The 22,131-nt window shown below is 33.2% G+C and overlaps 5 protein-coding genes across 5 annotated transcripts; 3 read left to right on the plus strand and 2 right to left on the minus strand.

Annotated features, from left to right (window-relative positions):
• The first annotated feature begins 1,060 nt into the window (after positions 1–1,060).
• Positions 1,061–1,894, plus strand: LOC125053963. Its single transcript, XM_047655603.1, has one exon. The coding sequence runs from the start codon at positions 1,104–1,106 to the stop codon at positions 1,821–1,823; it is 720 nt and encodes a 239-aa protein (XP_047511559.1). The 5' UTR covers positions 1,061–1,103; the 3' UTR covers positions 1,824–1,894.
• Positions 1,895–5,185: 3,291 nt separating this feature from the next.
• LOC125057214 lies at positions 5,186–5,751 on the plus strand. The gene has a single exon (XM_047660799.1). The coding sequence runs from the start codon at positions 5,316–5,318 to the stop codon at positions 5,682–5,684; it is 369 nt and encodes a 122-aa protein (XP_047516755.1). The 5' UTR covers positions 5,186–5,315; the 3' UTR covers positions 5,685–5,751.
• A 276-nt stretch (positions 5,752–6,027) lies between these two features.
• On the minus strand, positions 6,028–20,312 carry LOC125056994 (inhibitor of Bruton tyrosine kinase). The gene is made up of 15 exons (XM_047660427.1): positions 20,105–20,312; positions 19,618–19,960; positions 19,278–19,455; positions 18,799–19,016; positions 15,744–15,932; positions 14,457–14,660; positions 13,919–14,055; positions 12,807–12,941; positions 11,941–12,229; positions 11,090–11,212; positions 9,620–9,896; positions 8,789–8,975; positions 7,952–8,150; positions 6,319–7,509; positions 6,028–6,225 (listed from the first exon to the last, which is right to left on the minus strand). Exons 2-15 carry the CDS (start codon positions 19,777–19,779, stop codon positions 6,094–6,096), a joined length of 3,621 nt encoding a protein of 1,206 aa, XP_047516383.1. The 5' UTR covers positions 19,780–19,960; positions 20,105–20,312; the 3' UTR covers positions 6,028–6,093.
• LOC125057064 (tetraspanin-1-like) lies at positions 17,222–18,358 on the minus strand. The gene has a single exon (XM_047660553.1). The coding sequence runs from the start codon at positions 18,234–18,236 to the stop codon at positions 17,235–17,237; it is 1,002 nt and encodes a 333-aa protein (XP_047516509.1). The 5' UTR covers positions 18,237–18,358; the 3' UTR covers positions 17,222–17,234.
• A 138-nt stretch (positions 20,313–20,450) lies between the features above and the next one.
• Positions 20,451–21,501, plus strand: LOC125057145 (NADH dehydrogenase [ubiquinone] iron-sulfur protein 4, mitochondrial). Its single transcript, XM_047660672.1, has 3 exons — positions 20,451–20,612; positions 20,692–20,851; positions 21,060–21,501. The coding sequence occupies exons 1-3, from the start codon at positions 20,560–20,562 to the stop codon at positions 21,414–21,416; spliced, it is 570 nt and encodes a 189-aa protein (XP_047516628.1). The 5' UTR covers positions 20,451–20,559; the 3' UTR covers positions 21,417–21,501.
• The last annotated feature ends 630 nt before the right edge of the window (positions 21,502–22,131 follow it).

A 22,131-nucleotide genomic window follows, 5' to 3' on the forward strand; every position in this document is an offset into this window, starting at 1 on the left:
AGTAGCTTCAGCTATAATAGGTAGTAAATACTATCTCTGTTGCGCAGGTTTAGATGAAGTCTGTTAGATTGAAACAAAGAGAAACGTTTGTTTTGTAATGTCCTTTTTATTTACCATCAACTTTAGCTTAGGTATTTCAATTATGTGTAATAACGATAATAATCCAGTGGCCCTACCACTCTATATGAGTCTTGGTCTCAGATTGTATCTGTTTCTTTAATTATTCTTATTTCATAAACAGGTACGTAGACAGGCATTTTGTCAGACACATGTCGCCCATTTTTTAATTTTTTGAACCACATTTTTTGTTGAGGTTCAAGGATATCATGGAGGAGAGTGGTCCTCACTCCTCATTGAGAAGCTTCAGGACAAACAGGGCCTTGTAATGATTTGGTTAACAGTTATTGTTCCTGTTCCGATTTCAATTCATCCGAGACATTACAAACGGAAATTATTACGAATTTAAGAACATATATAATATATATGTATTCTAGCTATACATAGTATCTGCCAGTATCTTCGGAACCTTGCTTAAAGGGACTCCTTTTAATAATACATTTTAGCTATTATTTTTTAAGGTTAGTTATTGTTTTTATTGTTTTTTTTGTGTTGTTCCCTCTGTTATCTTAATTAGTATAATTATATTGTATATTGTCATATTATCGATATTTAAATATTGGCACTATTAAATCCAGTCTTACGAAAAATAAAACTTTATATTACTTCTGGGAATGACGTTAATCGTAAGATAAAAATTTATGGAACAAAGATTATTTTTAATATAAAATACCGATGACTCTATTGTCAGTTCAGTATTGGAAGAAAACTAAAAGTGAGTACAACATTATAACTTGATCAAACTATTTTTTAATAACATATTAACCAGAATTTTGTATTTTTTTAATGCGAGTTGAGAAGAAGAGTTGTGGCAAATAGTTGACGCTGTTTAAATATCCAATGAAGTATACTTGCACATCTCCAGCTTATATCATTGCATATGTTGTGGCTTGTATCAGTGTCTCCGCAGGTAGCAATACCTACTAAAATAAGATAGTTGTTACATTATATTTATAAATAAATTTAATTTTACAGAAACCGCTACAATGAAATTCCTAATCGTATTAGCTGTTATCGCCGTCGCTTCGGCAGTCCCTCTTAACCGTATCTCAGCCTCTGAGATCGATGAGATCATCAGCGCTATCAACAGCCCCAGCACCAACCCAGCCACAGCTGCTGCTTTAGAGCAAATGCTCCACGATCTCCTCGGTGGACATGGACTAGACGAAATTTCTGCTGGACCCGCTATAATCGATGAATCACCTGTACTTATTGACACCAACCCAGCTCTTGTTGAGGAACACGAGGATATCGCAGTTGGACCAGCTCTGATTGAGGAACACGAGGATATCGCAGTTGGACCAGCTCTGATTGAGGAACACGAGGATATCTCCGTCGGACCCGCTCTGATTGAGGAACACGAGGATATCTCCGTCGGACCCGCTCTCATTGAAGACCAGCCCGCCAGCGTCAAAGCTCCCCTCGTACAGGTTATCATTAATGTTGACGCATCAGCTGGAGACGTCACCGTTGACCAAGTTTACAACCCAGAGAACCCCGCTCTTATTCCCAGTCCCGTAGAAATCATTGATGGATCCCAACCAGAACTTATCCCCGACAACATCAATGTAATTGAAAACGAAATCATTCCCGACGCAATCAGTATTGTGGAGAACCCCAAGCCAGAGCTGGAAGCTGAAAACATCAACGTTGACACACCTTTGATCCCTGACGGCGCTGTCATCCTCCCAGACATCCTCAACTAGAAACGTAAAAAGATTGGGTGGTTTTTTTTAACTTTGAAATGACGACGTTTAAATAAAATAATTCATCCTAATATATTGTTTTTCTCCTATACGTAACGTTTAACTAAACTGTTAATTGTCTCGAAGTTTAATAACATTAGACTTAATACTTTCAGTCTTATTATCTCGTTAGAGTTATTCGATGGTCTTATAGTAAAGTGAATAATAGTGGTCCTGTAATTGACAGAACACGCAGGTGTACATTAGAAACATAAGTTTAATATGGATTCTACAACATATTAAATAGCGGACTCGCTGTTAAATGTCAGTAGTTATTTATTTCAATATTTTCTATTTTTCAACCTAATAAAAACATTATTTCAGAAATATAGACAGACATAACATTTATTACTAACGAAACACACACAAAATAATAATAATCATTATCAAATAACAAAAAATGATGAAAAAAAGGGAAGAGAATTAAGGAATAAGGTACATAATAAGTGTGTAATGTGTGCGTGCTGTGGTAGCAACTGGCACTGGCTCAGCATAATGCTGTGGAACATACGTGTTCCCCGTTTCTCGACGTCCGTCGTTGCACAACTGAGCGTTTTTTAGGCAGGTTTTCCCGCGAACCACCTCTATATGGAACCAGCAGCCCACTGAAGTATCCTTCAAGGAAAGAGCGTACCAATTCTTAAAAAGCCGGAAACGCACTTGCAAGCTCTTAGGATATGTGAGTGTCTATGGGTGGCTTTTAACATCAGATGCCCGTTTGCCCCCTGTTGTATAAAAAAAAAATTGCTAGCTCGAGTGGTTTTCAACAATCGTCTCTCTCGCTGGCCAAGCTTGTTGAAAAGCTCTTGAATCATAGAGTTATGTAAATAGTAAGAAACTCGCAGTTTTATCCGTTAAAGATGTTTTATTTACATATAAAATGCCATCAACAATTAAAAATAATTTAAACGACTCTGTACACGACTGCTAAAAATCAAGAGGTTTCTTTTGTTTTTTAATATCTTTGTATAGATTATCTTAATAGTTAATAGATACAATAAGTTCATATCGTAGAAAACGTAATAAGTCATTTATGGGCCTAATATAATAGATATATTAATGTGTAATACATATATTGTTTCTGCCGACATGTGCTGAAGACTTTTACTCTTGTCCTGCGTTCAAATCTGTGCACCAAAGATTTAATCGTTTAATTAGTGTATGAGTAAAATTTACAGTTAAGTAGGCGAAAGATGACTCCCATATGTCAAAAACGTATTGGATTTGACATACGCGAGTAGATACAGAAGGCTTCATGATAAAACATGATCATGAAAACCGATACAGGAATCTGAGACCAAGATTAATTTCTTTCTTCTGATTAAGTTTTCCCCGCGACGTCTATTGAGCCTACAGAACTGGAAACGGATACGCAATTTTAAACCACACAAAGGATGTCAATGGATAGATTAATCCAAGATTTTGTAAGTATAATCAAAGGATCATATTCTCTAGATAGAAAACGACGTGTCACACACCTTTTCACGTAAAGAAAAGGTATGTGTTTTATATGATAATTATTTTACTGTTACTTCGGCCGCGTCAAGTCCAGCTTTATAAGCACCCTTGGCAAATATTTTAAATAATACTACTAAGTATTTTAAACATTATTTGTATCGAGCTGATTGTCTTTTGCAAGTCGTAAATAAATAAAAACATATATACACGTCATATACAACCTCCTCCTCCATGGTTTTTTTTTAATTGATTTCTATTGTATACATATTATTTTAGTGTTGAAACTTGAGCGTTATACGACACCGAACAAATATTAAAGAATTTTTAAATTATTTATATTCAAGTCAATATATATCAAGTACCACCTACACAAATAAAGAACTTTTTTTTATTAACTTTTAACATTTTTAAAAAAGGCAATCAAACTAAAGTTCATTTCTGTTTAACTAGCGTCGCTTTTTCAGTTAAAAATAGGTATCAATTATGTATGTTCCCGCAGTCAAGGAAAGTAATTACTAGATATCACAGATTACTGTGAGCTCTGTTTATTATCAAACGATAAAGTGGATTTAAATAATCATATTATAGATTAGGGTTAAGACCAAATAACTATTTAGTAATTACCTACTTGGTATTTATTAAGCGTACAATTTTTTTAAACTTCAAATGATTTAAATAATGATCTACGATTTCTTCAATAATGTTTTTTTAAGGTCATATGCAAATCGCTCGGGAGGGCTAATGCTCATTTTATGATTTCGCTGCCCATGGACACTATCAATGCCAAATAGTATGGAAGTGCGTTACTGGCCTTTTTAAATTGACACGCATTACACACTTGAAACGAACCGAATGGGAAAAGGGATTTTTTTAAATGTATCTCTCATTATATTTTTTATTGAATTTTTCTTTGATTATTGTTATTTTGTGTGTTTTTGTTTGTAATAAATAATATGTCTATGTTATTCTTAAACTACTTGGTAAAATTCGTTCGGAAATACTTAGATAGTTTCGTCAACAAAACTTTTTTAAGCAATTTTCCAATCGTGTTGTTTTAGCGATTTATTAGTTCTTATTTTTTATTAGTCTTGTGTACATTGTAGAAGTTATAACAAGGCCATAAAATCTGTTAAGAAGAAAAAGTTATAATGGCATAAAAAATTGAACGAAAGTGGCTAGTCTTCACTCTCTTCTAACCTAAAGTATCCCAGGGCTTAACAGTGAACAATTTCACTATTTAAAAATTACTAATTTTTGGCGATATGACATATAACAAAATGGCCATGTAATAATGCGTTTAGTTTATTTCACGAAAAATATTTTACAATAGGAATCACGATATAATATTTCCATTCTCTGTGTCACTTGATACTTGACAGCTACTGTCAATGTTAAGATGTATGTCACAAGAAAAATGCAAATCACATTCTATTTAATTGTCCCAAACTAACCTATCCTCTCTATGACGTTCTTCCCCGTAAAGTCCCCCGTCCTTTAAGTGTTAAATGTTTGTTAATGTTTGTGTTTAGTCCATATTGTAGATTTTTATGTAAATATATAGAAAGCAATAAAATTAAAGTGTAATATATATATATAAAAATTATTATAAAGAGGAAACAGTATTTAATAATGGTATTATTACTCACTCATATTTGTGTTGTCTGTGCAGCCTTAAAACTAACAACCGAATTGCAACTATTTTGTTTTTGTTTAGGTGCATATTCAAAAATAACTTAATTATTATTTTCACCGATCAATCTCCATCGTGCCTTCTCCATCTACACGACACTGGCGAAGTACCTTGTGCCCAGTTGGCACATATAAAAGCCATTAAAAAAAAAAAAAAAAAAAAAAAATGCAAAAGTGACAACTGATAGATATAAATAACATCCTATTCCAAAATACTTGGAACTTAACCTTTCTTAAAATTTAAATGAAAAAACTAATACGTTATTAATTTACTTTACAAACATTGTGTAAATTTAGTATTTAGAAATGAGGCTACATATTCCCAATTTGGCACCAAAAAGTACCCATGCACGAAGATTCCAAACAGAGCCTGTACCGTTTCAAATGTTACTCCCTCTAAAATTAAAAAAGGAAGTATCAGGTAAAAGTGACAAAACAAAAGAAGCAGCATGTATGCAAGAAATGGCTGTACTATTTGCTTGTTTTAAGAAATCAGAATTTGATCAAAAGCAGTGCCTAAAGGAAGTAACAGCTTTCCAAACATGTTATAATGATTACAATCAGAGAGCTAAGGTTCAAAGAGAAATGGGAAAGAAAGGTATTCTTATTCCAGGCGAGAAGAAACTTACTCATAGACAGTTAAATCAACTCCTTAAGGGCTTTCCTCCATTATAATATTGTTAATATTATAAGTAGTTTATGTTATGAATATACCTGGTTAATAAATGTAGAATTAATATAATTTGTTTTTTATATTTTTGCCTTTTGTAAAATCATTGCACCTTTCTAGTTTATGACTATAGTGATGAGTTAAGCATAACATGGCCCAGTTTAGTGTGGTTAGGGCAAGTTCGCAAATATACTTGACTAAGAACACCTTAAAATCTTTGTGCATCCATCACATTCGTTTTTATGAACTAATCTATTGATTTACAAAAAAAAACATTTTTTGCCATCATAAGGCATTAATTCAGTTTTGAACATTCATGTAAGCTGGTTTTAACAATAAAACTAAAAAAATAGTATAACAAGTATATTTCATAATTTTATGTCAATTTGTAAAATATAAAATAACACATCAATATCACTTTGGGGCAGTGTTGATCCACTGTGGTGAAGACACCTGAAGCTCAATGCGCCTTACAGTTATATATTCATCATCTACTTCATGTATGTTATAAAATCTCTCTAATTCTTCAATGGCTTTATCTTCAAGCTGCAAAAAATGATGTACAGAGTTATTTTATTAAATCTATATGGTTCAAGAAACAAGAATAAATAGTGTACACAACTAACTAGAATAACAAACCTGCGTTAATGTCAAAGATTTAGTCATAATCCGTGAAGAATCATCCTTTTGTTTTTTCTGATCAGCAAGGATTTGATTAAATTCCAGACTTTTAGGTTTGCATGGGCTGCTGCTAGCAATTGGAGCTTCACAAATTTTCCAAGGATTTTTTGGCTTATCAGGGGGCGATCCAATCGTTAACTTATTAACTAGATAGTTGTCTAAGGTCTGCAGAGTCTGGTTGTCCATGGATGCCAATTTCTTTCTTTGCTTTTGGGACAATTTTGGACCAACATGGCTTATAACTAAATTCGTATGAGAACTCCGGCTATGGTCAATAAATGATTCCTTTGGGGATGTTAATATTTGGGATGTACTTGGTGTGTCAACTGGTGCGTTCTTAGTCAATTTTGTGAATGAATTTGTTGGGGTTTCATTCATGATGTCTCTCGCAGAAGTTATTGCTTTCAAACGAGCCTGTACTAGTTTCTGTTGTGGTGATAACACTTGTGTCCAATTGCTGTTTGACTTATCACTTTCTTTAGAAATTTCCTTTAGAGATAATGTTATATCACCCGAATCATTAAGATCAGATGATACAGAACTGACAGATTCATATCTCATTCTAGCTTTCTCATTCTCTGTATATTCAATTTTTTTGGACTTTGCTCTTTTGCTTGTTTTTGTTGGTACTTCAACAATACTTGTATCTTTGATATACTCTTCATCAATGAAATTTAAATCTATGGAGAAATTTTTAGCTATTTCCTCCACCGTTTCATCGGTAGGTGCAATTGAGAATGGTGTTATAATTCTTGATGACATTATAGGATTGAATTTGCAGTAGTATTTACTTATATCCTCCAGTAATTCGTCTTCTAAAAGATCTAAAGTCCGGTTTTCAAGAATATTAGCTATGTTCAGTGATATATACTCCATGCAGTATTGTTTGAGTTGTGTTGCATTATAGGTGTGTGCAAATTGGCATAGTTCAGCACAGTTTTTTAAAGTCACAAGGTTGGCAAGTGCAACTTCACACATTTCACGAATTCTACCAATGAAAAGCTGGTCAGCGACAATAAGCATACTGCAAATGAAGTCAATGCTGTCCGATCTATCTATTTCGGGACATGTGTCTGTGTAAAGAAAGTTTATAACCGGGAGAAGTATGCTGTGATTTATTGGTATAGATACTTTTGATAACATTTTGCTCTGTAACAAAACAATAACGGTTTAAAAGTTTATTGGACATTGAAATACAATGAATACCATAGTATATTGATCGTCATATTGAAATGTAAAGGCGCGCCTTCACATGTATGTAGATGAGTTGAGTTTAAAGTAACAAACTCCTTTTTTTTCCATAATGTGATTTTTTATGAAACTGGTTTTAAGGGATTTCCGGGCAATTTCTACTATTTACCCACCACAAAAACATTCCTGATATTATTATAATCGAAACATAAAATATTGAAGATAAAAATAAGAGTTAGAAATGTTTGCATGTGATTTTGATAAATTTGGATAATATCTGAGTATATGATCTTGGCTTTTAAGTACGGGTGATAATTGCGACAGTGTATGTTTGATCCCAAATTTCTCAGAAACTGAGTAATATCAAGATCAGTCACTTTATTCATTCATTATTACTAACCTCAGTCCAAGAATGCAGGAACATTCCACTGAAATACTCCAGGCGAGCGGCTAACACACACTTATGCGCAGATAAAAGTACACCATCTTTTGAGCACACATTTGTATCCACTAATTCGGGGTATGTCTGTCTGTCCCATGTCACCGTATTTTTAGTGTATGTCGCACTGTCTCGGAGGCATACTGTACCGTTTTTGTAGCTAAAACAATTATTTTACTTATAAAAAGCTGTTCGATGAACTGCTAAAAGTTAGGACAAAAACAAGAATAAGCCCAGACATTTATATTATCTATATGGCATTGATTAATCCAAAATAATAATTTTCGCCGGCATCTTTAACAGGAAAAAAAAGGGTGCGTGTACTTATGTATGCGCGTAAGAAGTTATAGATATTAGATATATTAGATATTTAATATATAATTCAATAAATAAATATTTGTTTTTATTCTCTTACATTAAGTGTAACATTTCTATTATTATTCGAATGTTGTTTTTAAATTATGTCCAATGCCGTAGCATCTTTCGTGGGCAACTTCATTCTGTTAATGTTTCATAACGCGCCTAAAGAAGTATAACTTCAAAAATTATCTGAATGTTGACTAAAGATGACCAAAATGACAAGCAGAGCGTACTATCTGTCCGAGTACAAGGATAGTACAATTAATTTTGTAAAGAAAACTTTACCTATTGGGCGAAACTAAATGGGCTTCCATTATATGTGTTTCAAAGTAGAGCAAAATCTCATTTTATTTGATACATATATATATGGTAGAAAATGTTGGACGGTTGCCCGCCCTCAGTAAGTAAGTATGAACTTGATACAATATTCATACTTACTAGAACTTCTCAAGAAGTTTATGGAGGCCCATGACTTGTAACCTCTTAGCAGACGCTTGGACCATTTTGACAGGATCACAGTACAGCCTCTGTGTTTGTATGTTTGTATTATTCTGTCGGCGTTTGTTATTTTTCCTCTTATCTTGCTCTTTGTATACCTCAAAAGCCGATATTTCCGATGGATTTTCTGAAAAAAAAAAAATCTCGCTTGAAACGTTTATTTGTAAGCGGAGCGAACGGAGAAATATACATTTAGAATATTTTTTATTGACGTTCCAGTGGAGTTTTTAGTTAAGTTTTTGCCAAGTATACGTATAAAAATTCTATAAAATACATATAACATTCGGTGTTGCCAGCACATAGCGTTTGGTTAATTGGGAATAATAAAGAAGAAAGTGAAATCACATAATTGTGGAATGCTTGGGATAGACACATTACTGTGTCCATTTGAAATTAAAATTAATAGTTTTGTTTTTGAATATGAAGCAATAAAAATATCACTAAGGTAACCTGTATGAATGTAATAATATTATTGGATATATGATAAATAGTACATAGGTGTGCTAAATTTTTGAAGTGTATATCTGTATATATCCATAAATTTTCGCAGACATAGATACCAGTGCCAGGTCGCACTGGAGGAAAACGGAGGGCTACGTCCAGAAATAGACCAAATAAAGAGAGGCTGATGATCATGAGATACGGTACAAAATTTTAATTGTCACTCTGATAGTATCATAAGTCGTAAGAGATACAATTGCTTTAATGTTTAAAAATATGAAGCTGTAAAAGCTTCAAATTTTAGCTAGATAACAAACCTAGCCTACTCACCAATGACCTCTGTATTATCAATATCGACTTCTCTTTCTTTCTTATATGGAATCAAATCTTCCTTCCTTATCTTCAAACTGCACGGACCCAACTCGGCAACATCACATGAACCCGTATACATATATTTTACGATCCTTTCAAATACTTCAGGGTGAACATTTTCTAATACAATTATAGGTTTTTCATCAATCAGTGTTGCCTCTTGATATAATTTGTATAAAAGTTCACTACTTGAGGCTATAATGAACATGTGTGCGGGGAAAAGTTTCGAACCAACCTAAAAGAGAATAATAAGAAGGGTTATAAAGACTTTTATACTGCCACATACTTTACTTGGTTGGTAAGCGGGTAGCTGTCATGGATATTAGCATTGCCAGTAAATAAAAATTAACCATTATAAGGGGAATAATTTGAAGTCATGCAGGCAAACTTAATAATGAATGAAATGTCTTAATAGAACAATGTATACTAGTATCTTTTATACCATAGTAATTAATAATGCAAGGAATAAAAATAAATACATTTTAGTTGGATTTTTATTAGATGTTTTTGAGATGTAACTGACAATGTCAGTCTGACATTTCAAAATGGCAGTAGTACCATACAATTTCAGCCGCCGGCCAAGAAAAGTATGTGGCACTGTATCTAATTAATCATAAATATGAGATAATCTAAAATAAAAATAACCACAACCTTCCATCATGGATGTTTCGAATATAATGACATGCATGTTTAAATAAGAAGCAATGTGTAATATTGTTGCCAGCTTACAAAAAGAGCTGATGACTGTGAAATACCTAAACAAATCTACATAAATTAGCTATAAACCATGACGACCACGTATTTCTAAAAAAATAAATCTCATCTCAATGGGTCAATTCTTTTAGGAACTTGCTTAAAGACCAACCTATAACACTCCTAAAATAATTTTATCACCACAGACTATAGAAATTGCTCACTTTTTAGCAATTCAGTTAATAAGCAAAGTGACTTAAGTAAAAAGGGTGCGTGAACTAATATGTACGCGCGTAAGAAGTTATACTTCTTTGGCATTATTAAAAATAGTTTTTGATTGCATGCAAATAATTAATTACAATTAAATAATCAAAGACTGGAAAAGGAGTCATTAGTCAATAAAGTTCAGTTTACATTTGAAAAATTAAATAAATAAATATTTATTATTATTCTCTTACATTGAGTGTAACATAAATTTTATTATTATTCGAATGTTGTTTTTAAATAATGTCCAATGCCGTAGCAACTTCCGTGGGCAACTTCATTCTGTTAATTTTGTGTCACGGTGCGCGCGCATCGTAAAATTTCACTCTCATCAATTTTTCATAACGCGCCTAAAGAAGTATAACTTCAAAAATATTATCACAAAACATACAGAAATCTGAAGCCAACACACAGTCCACTGTTTTTTTTGTTAAACAGGAGTGCCTTAGGACATAATTCTGTCATATGTACCTTGAACGTGACATCGTGTAAGATGTCATCATCGGCTGCTGTCTCAAATAAAGATTCCATGTGCTTGGAGAGACAAGATGGCGAAAGTTCTGGTACTGATAGTAGCCCGCAAGTTGGTTTATTCTGAAAAATAGATAACACAAATATGTAATAACAAAACAACTTAACTACGTCCGATCAGATCAATTTTTGACTAATTAGTCAAATTACATTATTGATCGTTAGAGGCGCTAGTGTATTGTTTTGAAGCAAAATAGCGACACATTAAATAGATTAGTATTTGTAAGAATCAGTCAATAACATTTTTTTATATTATTTATTTATTTTACAGAATATTATCTAAATCATGATACAGTAATCCCTCGTACAGTATACTGTAAATTCTGGGTCTACCGTATTATAGGAAATCGCGTTGTACGAGTATTATCGTAAAACCGTTTATTTGAACAATTCAAAAACTAGGACCACGAATTTAATAAAGTTATCTAGTTTAATTTTATAACAACTTGACACAGGTGTTTATAGATTGATAATATTAAGCTATTTCCTGTTAAACCGAAACTAAGCTTAAATTTTTGGTAAATAATATACTTAGGTTCAGTAGTTTCCGAGAGTAGCGGTCAGACTTTTCGAATCACAGTTTAATGTCTTAAGAAATAGGTGAGTATAAGGTAAAATTACCGTTTATAGGTATGAAAATACATTAAAAAATATATCTTCTAATAAAATTATTGGTTTAATCTTAAAGATTTCTTGGTTTAATTTTCACACAGTTTCTAATTCTAACAACTCTATCTCTCTTATTTAAAGATTTTATGAACATTTTTCATCAACTAAATGTATAGACCAACCTGTATACAGGCAAAATTAAGTCCCTCGCAGTCCACAGATATCGCCGTAGCTCTATGCACGTTTGGTATCTTGACGATCTTGACAGAAGTGTAGTCGTCTCTTTCTAAACTATTGACAATCGATTTGCCGTCCTTCTCCCTCTTCAAGGGCGTGTCTTCTTTCTTTGACGGAGTTTTACGAGAAATGTAACCAATGAACGCTTCACCATATTTAGTTGTGAAGTATAAAGCATCGTGTGTTAGTGCCATTTGTGTTATTTTTATTTGGTGATTGAGGCCAAACACGCACCTAAAGGATAAAATAAAAATATTGTGACACATTGTTATTAAGTGAAGTTATAAAATATTAAAAGCCGGCAACGCACTCGCGAGCCCTCTAGCATTGAGAGTGTCCATGGGCGGCGGTATCAGGTAACATCAGATGAGCCTCCTGCCCAATTGCCACCTGTTCTATACAAAAAAAAATGTTGTTATTTAATTTATATAAAGAAACTCGTAAGCAGTTTTATTTTTAAATTGATCCCAATTAAAAAAAAAACTAAATTGTGTTCAATTAAGTTGGAGATCATTAAAAAGAGAAGAGAAGAGAGAAGGCCGCCAGTTGCCCCCCTTTTATTTAATTATATTAATTGTACTGTAATTACGTATACTTGCAACGAACACTTATTCTTAATAAATAAATAAATACATAAATAAAATTTGATTAAACTGTTTACAACGGATTCCAACTTAAATTTAAACAAATTATACCAACCCATTACTCATTCTGTTTAAACCTACATTGAAACACGTTTAGAGTCGAACTTCCCTGGAATAAGCGTCTCTAATACATTTATAATTTTAATAAATAACTAAAGCCTAAATACCTCGTCAGTTTATTTATTGTGTCCTGCCATATCATCAACTGCCCGACATTTGTAAGCAAAAGAACCGTAACTCGAGAATAGCTCCCCGCCTCGGTCACTTTCGCTTCCACGCGCACTTGGTGAAGATTTATTTGCCTACAAATAAAGAACTATAAAGGACAAAGGTCTATTGAATAATGGTAAATTGCCACGTGACCAATCTTAGAACATAAAATTATTTAAAACCCATTTCAGATTATGTTTCAGTGACTATAGAAACTATATACGATACTTTTAATTATTGAAATTTGCTCTAAAAATGCCAATTAACATTCGTAATTTCAAGAACCCGCCAAAACGCTTCTCTATACAAAATGGCGTCGCACCATTCCTCTAAACGTAAACAAACGTCAAGTATTTTACGTGAACTACCATTCTTAAATACGACAAATATTATATTCCAATCAATCTCTCCAACGAAACTAAACTTTAAGATAGTATTATAAAGTCAAAAACATTAACTTAATGGCGTAAAAGAACATTGTATTTAGTAAGTAAGTTAGTAATAAGCTGTAATCTTTCTCAATAAAAAAAAACGTTATTTTATTCATAATGCTTTAAGCCCATATTTCATACAGATTACTCTCAATAACTTAATTTTGCATACTGTCGAATAGAATTGTCAATGGATAGACAAATAAATATGTAAATTAATCAATAAAGCTTTTTGAAAATTTGACGATTATTTTAATGACCTCCTGGATTAAATTTGTATGAGTCAAAACTTGGCGATTAAAAAGAGTGGCGGAGAGTTCTTGCCCGCTCTACGCCCTTGACTTGCGAACTGGTAGTAAATGTAAATTAAGATTCAATTTAATATCTTTTTTGTTTACGTTCATAAGTGTACTTGGTTGCCTATATGAATAAAGTTATTTTGAGTTGAGTTTGAGTTAAAAGGTACGTCATAGGGACTGGTGCGACACCATCTCGCCACTAGCGTATTTTAAAGTAAACACTTAGAAGAATTAAAAATTTATTAGCAATTTTTATTGTCTTTAATATATTATCTAAAATGGTTTTTAAAATCTAGCTAAATAGTACAATTGTGAAGAGCTACGAAGGTTTCAACTTACTTTACAGCGATTTTCTTGCAAATATACTTATGCAGCAAATAAACATCTCCACGGCTGGTTGTGACCACCGTCGCAGCATCCGACGCGTCAACAAGTTCAAACTTTGTCTCCTCTTTACTATTCATAGATATCGCTACCTATAATAAATACATATATTTATTTAAATATATAAAATTCTCGTATCATATTGTTCGCTTCCATACTCCTCCAAAACGGCTCGACCGATTCTTATGAAATTTTTTATGCATATTCAGTAAGTCTGAGAATCGGCTACCATCTATCTTCCCTAAATGATAAGTGGTGTCCACCCCAAAAATGTATTTTTTATTTTTTAGACAAATTTTATGTTTTTATTTTTTTATGATACAGCATACAAAAATACATACAACCCTTAATTTTCATTTACCCTCTACGATCAACCCTTATTTTTTATTTGTTAGTTAAGAACTTATAACTTGAATGCTGAGGTTTATATAGAGAAAAATCACCGAAAAACCTAATAATGTTGACAGATATTAAACATTTGTAAGAAAATCACCTTTTTTGGTGTCGGCACAAATTTATCCTGATGTCCCAACTGTCCCACATTTTGTCCCCATGTGTACACACCCTTTGCGTTCCAAAGTACAACGTGGGACCGGCCCGCACAAACTCCAATTGGATGAGAAATTTGATATTTTGTTGTTCCCACTTTCGACGTTGATGTTGTATTATCTGAACTGTTGAAGGTGTATTGGATCATCTGAAAGCATTATACAAATGCGTTTTAGTTTTATCTTCAAACTAAATTAGTCTAGTCTCTTTCTGTCAAATTGTGTTCATACTGTAAAGAAAAGAGATGACAACTATTGCTAAACAGATGCCATCAAAACATAATTTGTAAGATAACCAGTCTCGCAACGCAGTTTTTCTAGCAAAAAGTTGTAAGATCTATGTAATACCAAGTCGATATTCAGTCCCAACTTAACCTTCTGTTTTATGTAATTACGTAATTAGCAAACCTGACAACATCTTATACTGACCATATCAGAATTAAAAATCTTATGTTTCAAATAAAATATTGACTTCGACTAGTTATAACTCGTAAACTGTTTCAAATTGAATATATTTTCCACAATCCCTGCTTGGCTTCTAATTTTATCCAGAAAGAAAATTATATGGGGTCGAAAATGGAATGAACTGTTTCGAGAAAAGGATAGTACGGCCGTGCCGTTTGACTCGACTTGGCGGGGGAGCCCTCAGATAGTGTTTGCGAACCTGAACCCTGGCGTTCGAATTCTTGAATTGTCATGCATCGCCCAGAAAAGTCTATAATATAAAAAATGATATTCCAGGTACAAATAAATTCAAGAAACCCCTTTTTTTCTAACACCTCCAGAATATAGCTGTGCGTATATATATATGCTGTGTGTTAGTGTCGCGCTTTAAGTGTAAAAATGTTAATAAATTTTGCTAGAGATGTATAAAATTATTGTTTATTACAAAAGAATTGTTTTTAGTTACATTATTAGGGGGTTCCCCTTATTTCTCGGTTTTTATATTATACATTTATAGAATGCTATTTATCACGAGTAACGTTAGCAGTTGTAAATTTGTATTAAATAATAGACAAATAAATATTAGTGAACAGAGTATACTCAATAAAAATCATACAAAGATATCTTTGAAGACAAAGAACTCGAAGAAGAGTTGTAGCGCCACTGGAAGTATAGACAGGAAAATTTTATTATTAAAACTAAGTTTAGATTGCATATCACTATTATTAAATTCTTATTAGTGACAAAATTAATAACTACCTAGTAGTACTAACTATTTCTAAACATACCTGACCACTCTGCAGCAAGAACACTGTAGACGTCAGCGTCAACGCTATCTCCTTACAGGGCTCCGGTAGTCTCAATAGCGTGGGGCGAAGCGCCGTAGCCGCAGAGCCACCGGCACGTGCCGGTTGCCCGGCGCACCAAACGGACCCAGATGCGCATAGCCATACACTATGGAATTTGCCTAAGCAGACCTGAAAGTTAAGTAAACTTAAAGAAATCAATGTCATACTTAATACTTTATGTTACGTATCGCCTCTCGATTTAACGCCAAACCCCGTAAAGCGTCTACATCACTCGGCTTTGGTTGGTTAGGCTTGATAATCCTCAATAACGACAACAATTAAATACTAAAAGTACTTTTTAAGTTGCCGAAACTAGTTAAAACTGCGGAGCTGTGTACGTTGTTAAGTCGCTTTAATGTCCTAGCATATATATATAGTCATACGTACCGAACTTTCCAAGAAATCCGTTCTTTTTTTACAAATTGCGCATCGCCTGCATGTGCTTTATCAGGAAGATGCCTCAATATCGCAAGATATGAAGTTTTTGTTTGTGGTGTCAAAAAGCTAACCAACTATAGTAATTTTTTAAATCTGAATGTGGAGGCAGGATAGTGAACAGTTCCCCCAACCTAAAGAATCCTCGACCACTCTTAAGTAACCGCTGACAGGCTGGCTCGAAGGCCTGGGGCGTTTTAAGTGATATAATACAGTCAAAACCGCTTACGACGACATCGTATAGAACAACATACCGGTTATATTGACCAAAATCAAAGGTCCCGGCAGGTTAAAGTATTATCTAATAGGTACTTAATAACTACGTCATCGGCTGTTACGACTATCGGTTTTTACGACCAAATATGAGTAGTCCCTTCGATGTCGTTATAACAGATTTTGACTGTACATCCTTACTCCTTAGCGGTCCGAATAATTTAATTGCGCGTTTCATGGTATGAAGCCATCGCAGTGATTGTAGGTGTCGCTAGATAAATACATATATGCCGGAAACGCACTTGCGAGCTTGGCAATGTCAGTGTCCATGGGCGGCGATATCACTTAACATCAGGTAAGCCTCCTATTACATACAAAAATAACAGTAGTGACTTGATAAATTAATGCTTGTTAGAATTAAATTAATGTTAGATTACGCGCCTAATAATTATAAAATTTGTGATTGGCATCAGCAGCAGCATTAGCATGTGATACCGCACTCTATCTATGACATAAACACAAAATAGGGGTTAATAATAATAGGGTTGCCAGGAAGAAATCGCTTGTTAGCGATAAGGCCGCCCGTTGCCTAATAACTTATGCAACTAGACTTTTTGTTTTTTTATATGTATAATGGCAATGAAGTATAAATAAATAAATAAAATCTTGCGAAAATACACGAAATCCACTCAAGAGTAATTTAGAAAGCTAGCTCGTATGGTACTCAATATTTTAAAAATTATTGAAAATTCTATAAATAAACGAAAACAGAGTTTTAACGTTTTATTGTAATGTATGACTTCTTATAGTCTGAGGATAACTCCCACTATACATATTCGGCGTGAACTTGTATGTTTGTGCCGGGTTGATCGCCGAGACGACTCTTACTACCTTCTTCGGTGGTTCTTCAACAAACATCATGTTATCGAGCGAAGAATTTCGAGTTATATTCTCCACGTTGTCTATGTGTTTTGGGATAAAAGAGACCGGTTCTACTATACCCAATAGCGGTTCACCTCGAATTATACAAAATGCGAAAAATATCACAGCTGTATACGATATGAGCAACAGAAATATATAGAATATAATCAATCCTTTGTTATCTTTAATAGACTGCCGTAAAGCATCAAAACACCCGATATGGGCGTATGCTTGGACATCTAGTGTTTGGGTACACGCCTTCGATACCGGGACGAAGTTTTTATCCATCACACAACAATGTATAGGGTACAATTTATCCATATTATTCCTTTGCCACGCTGAATCTACAAAGTCCTTATAATTGTTTACACCACAACATTTGTATTCCACCATAACATAATCCCACATATGAGTTATAAAATCATTTTCATTGCCATAGTAAGTCTTTAACGTTGATCGCAGATAATTCCTTGTTTTCGCATTGTCTGTGTATATATTATGAACACCAAATACGAAGAAGAGCCAAAAAGTTGATAACGATAACGCCGTTACAAGGAATATGTATGATTTTATCGCACATTTGGTTCTGCAACCAGCTCCTAGGAGCCCACAACACGATGTTAACATAGCCAAACCAGCGATTGGTATTAGAATTGTCGTCATGGGAGTAAGCCATAGTTTTAAGTTCACGAAGTTGGCTATACTTGATACGAAGGAGCTTTTGGTAATTGTATAATTTACATCCTTAAAAAATTCTGTGTTTATCGCACACCAGACACAAATCAGCAATCCAACACTACCAAATATGAAGAAAAGTAAATTGGTGAAGCCAAGACAGGTTCGTGGTAGCCCAGTTGAATGCATTTTAATTTAAAAAAGATTTAAAAACATTACAAATGTCTGATGGTCCTCATACTTATATTTTTAATGTCACGGTGACATATGTCATGAACAGTTACTCAAGAAGGTGCTTATAGACTTTTTGACAAGTTGTGAAGAATGATTGTTGTGTTATATCTTGTTCATGCTGCATTCATATTTTAATATAAGCTATACATTTAATCTCATACAACTAATGCCTGTTATTATACAGTAAATATATTATATAATATACATAATTTAGTTTGATGGTTTTCTTATAGGCATAATTTATGACACCAAACGACCCCATTTGTCAAAGATTTGTATTTCAGTAACTAAACTCAAAACCTACTGGAGTGATTTTAATCTCTAACCATTAGAATGCTACAATATCTCTGAGTAACATAAGACTATTTATTTAAAACAAATGTCCAGTCAAGGAAAACCAAAACCGGCAGCTATAATAAGAAATATAATTTTAAAAACAGGAGAGGGGTATAAGATTTTAAGTGTTGTAGTGTAAGAATTATTCAGTTTTTCATTGAAATATTAGCCTATAACTCACTTGCTTAACATTCTCATTACTCCTACTGAAGCAAGAAAGGAGATCTGGCAAATTTTTTGACTGCTGCGATCCAGTACCCAATGTATAGTTAGTGTTGCTTCCCCATACATAGACATCACCAGGCATTTCATTCCCAACTTTACAGATGTATTGTCGGTCAAGCATTGCATGCTCTAAGGCTTTGTAGTCATCTTTGTCTAAAATATCTGGGTATACTCCTGAAATTATACTCTTTAGGATAAAAACCAGAATATATTTTTAAAATCATAACTGAAACCCATTTGAATAATAATATTGTTTGATTAGGATAGCATTAATAAGTTTTGAAATTCTCTAATAGAATAATATAGTTAAGGTTAAAAGATAAGTGGGTATTAAACCAACAATAATATTTTTTTGCAAAACTTTTCAATTACATTTAAAAAAAAAACTTTTTTATTTCTATGTAATGATTTAATTTCTGTTTTAATTTAGTTTACCTATTTTCATCAACGCAACAGCCGTATGTACTTGTCCATAAAATATACTTCTATGTAGTGGTGTGTACCCAGACTCCCTGTCTTTAGCATTCACAAATGCTTCTGATGAATGATTTATAAGCCATTGCATAAGATTGTTTCTACCTCTTGACGCAGCCATATGTAGAGCTGTGCGGCCCTTGAATCAGAGTAGAGACCTTAAGAGGCTCACTTAATAGAAGTACAATATATTGTTGCTTCACATTAACTGGTCATGTATATACAATTTTTTTTGCATATATGACCAGTTGTAGACCACAATGAAGATACTTTTTAAATTGGAAATGTAATATACTCTTACCTCAAAATCAAACGCCTTAGTGAAATTGTTGCAAGTTGCTCTAATAAAACTTGCAAGAGATACATCACTTGTAGATCTCTTAGTGATAGCACTTGTTATGATCTGGCCGTGACTTCTAGACTTACACTTAATTGTGCAATCAGCTTCAGGTGCCTTACTCATTTTAAATAATAATTATTTCCTCATATAATAGTATAAGAACTGTATGTAGACTAATTAGCAGGTATAATGTAGATATGACACTTTTAATCTAAGATGAGCAAATCAATGACAGAGGTCGGCTTCGCCAGACCCCTGTAGGGTCCTCCTTTCTCTAACACGACATAATTGTTTTGATGGCAAACTGCAAGGAAATATCATAATAAATTAACTCAGACATAATCCGTGTAAGAAGATATATCAGAGACGAGGAAAATATAATTCGCTATAGGCTTTTAAGTATAAATATGTATAAAAATACAATTGGTGTATAAAGTTATAAACATACCCTTACAAGTAACCAGCTGCACAAAATTTACGAGCACTGAATAAGTAATATGACACCATATTTTACGTGAAACGGTTGAAACTTTGATACATTTGATTTTAAAATTAATTGGAATCGATACCTTTCATGCAATATAAAAAAATTATATTCGGCAAAATAATTATCAATCACCTTGGAGCTCAAAAGTTAGGGTTTAATTTAAATTTTTCATTTGACATTTGTCATTATTCAAATAAATGAAGGTCACTTTGTAAGTCATCGTGACGGCTTTGTTTAACGTTACACTGAAACGTCAAATATACCTTCTTGATCTTTTGATATATCGTACAAAGATCAATTGACATATTACAATTTGCATTTGAATTTAGAAAAGTGAATTTTTCGATGAAAATTGTTGGATAATCACAAAATTTAGCAACAAGAGTATTTTAAAAAGGTAGATTAACACTTGAAACATGCTTAAAGCTATGTCAACAGCGACAAGGCTTTCCATGCCTACATTATCAAGGTAATATTGAAATAATTTATTAAAATCTTGTATTGTTATCTCGATTAGACTAATATAATAAATTAATACATCTCATTAGGTCACTGCCTGTGTTTTCAACGTCTTCGTCTCGATTTGCCAGCAAGGATCCTACAACACGGAAGGAGGCCCCAAAAATTGACACAGAAACTGTAATAGCTTTGCCCGCAGAAGCCAAGGAGAAGCAGCTGTATGAATCACATATTTCTGTACCAACTAAGGTTAGTATATGTATTGGAATATAATGTGTTTTAGTCTAGTGGAACCTAAACGATTTATTCTATTCTACAGATTTGGCCCCTATACCTGTGAAATTAACTTAGTAGAGGAATATTATCTCGCAATTTACCAAGATACTTTTCTGTTTGTTGTGTTATCTTAAAATGTATATAAAAATACTTGTGGCTAATTAATTTGTATCAATTATAGGTAGACCTATCACCAATTACTGGAGTACCCGACGAACATGTCCGATGCCGCAGAGTTCGTATTTACCAACCACCAAAGAATGCTATGCAAAGTGGTACTAACAATATACACCATTGGGAAATGGAATTTGATACAAGGCAGCGTTGGGAGAATCCTCTCATGGGTTGGACATCCTCTGGTGACCCATTATCTAATATGAAACTCCAATTCACAAACCCTGATGAAGCCATAGAGCACTGTGAAAAGAATGGTTGGGTGTGGTATCTTGACTGTCCAAAAACGGAGAAGGAATTCAAGACAAAGAGCTATGGACTCAACTTCTCATGGAACCGTCGTACCAGAGTCTCCACCAAGTAGATTGTTAACACATTACAGTTTGTGGCTTAATTTTATAGTTTCAATATACCTAGAACAATCTAAATATTAAATAATATAAATTAAATACTATGTTTAATTAATATCAAGTTGCATTATTTTGACATCTGTATATTTGCTCTAAAAAATTTAGTATTCATTTTACATTCACATACTTTGTGTCAGTGTAGTTCTTCTTTAATACATTATGTACAATGCAAAAAAAGTATTATAACTTACACTAGAGAGATAAAATAAAGCTTTCAACGGCATTAACATTTTAGTTTGAAATATTACACGCAAACAACAAGTTCACGACCGTATTACTGACAAGCTATTGAATAGACTTCATTTCTGTGGAAACTATATATAGAGATGTACAGACGTCAGACTGCATTTGACTTTGTTTATATCATGATGTTCAGGCAGTGAATTAAATCATCTTTGTTTTCTCATGATCTCACACACCTTACAATAAATAAATTATTGGAAATATATATTATACACTATACAGTGCTCTGTGAGATATATTGTAGAAGGCAGTTATGTTTTCCATCGATCATAACTGTTTCTTTTTCAATTCTTTGTTCAAAGTAATTTTTAAAATGGTACCTTTATAGTTCAAATGTCAATAATACTAAATAAAAGACAGAATATCAAACTATAGAGATACTTATTAGTTCTCAGTTGAATTTCTCTTTAGAATTATTTATTTATT

The sequence above is a fragment of the Pieris napi genome, chromosome 1 (assembly GCF_905475465.1).
Source record: "Pieris napi chromosome 1, ilPieNapi1.2, whole genome shotgun sequence".
Classification (NCBI taxonomy): domain Eukaryota; kingdom Metazoa; phylum Arthropoda; class Insecta; order Lepidoptera; family Pieridae; genus Pieris; species Pieris napi.

Coding starts and splice junctions, on each gene's coding strand:
- LOC125053963 (XM_047655603.1), top strand. CDS start 1,104: ATGAAATTCCTAATCGTATTAGCTGTTATCGCCGTCGCTTCGGCAGTC.
- LOC125057214 (XM_047660799.1), top strand. CDS start 5,316: ATGAGGCTACATATTCCCAATTTGGCACCAAAAAGTACCCATGCACGA.
- LOC125057064 (XM_047660553.1), bottom strand. CDS start 18,236: ATGCATTCAACTGGGCTACCACGAACCTGTCTTGGCTTCACCAATTTA.
- LOC125056994 (XM_047660427.1), bottom strand. CDS start 19,779: ATGAGTAAGGCACCTGAAGCTGATTGCACAATTAAGTGTAAGTCTAGA. Junction 19,017..19,277: donor TGTTGCGTTGATGAAAATAG/GTAAACTAAATT, acceptor GTATAATTTCAG/GAGTATACCCAGATATTTTA. Junction 9,897..11,089: donor TACACGATGTCACGTTCAAG/GTACATATGACA, acceptor ATTCTCTTTTAG/GTTGGTTCGAAACTTTTCCC.
- LOC125057145 (XM_047660672.1), top strand. CDS start 20,560: ATGCTTAAAGCTATGTCAACAGCGACAAGGCTTTCCATGCCTACATTA. Junction 20,613..20,691: donor TCCATGCCTACATTATCAAG/GTAATATTGAAA, acceptor ACATCTCATTAG/GTCACTGCCTGTGTTTTCAA. Junction 20,852..21,059: donor ATATTTCTGTACCAACTAAG/GTTAGTATATGT, acceptor TATCAATTATAG/GTAGACCTATCACCAATTAC.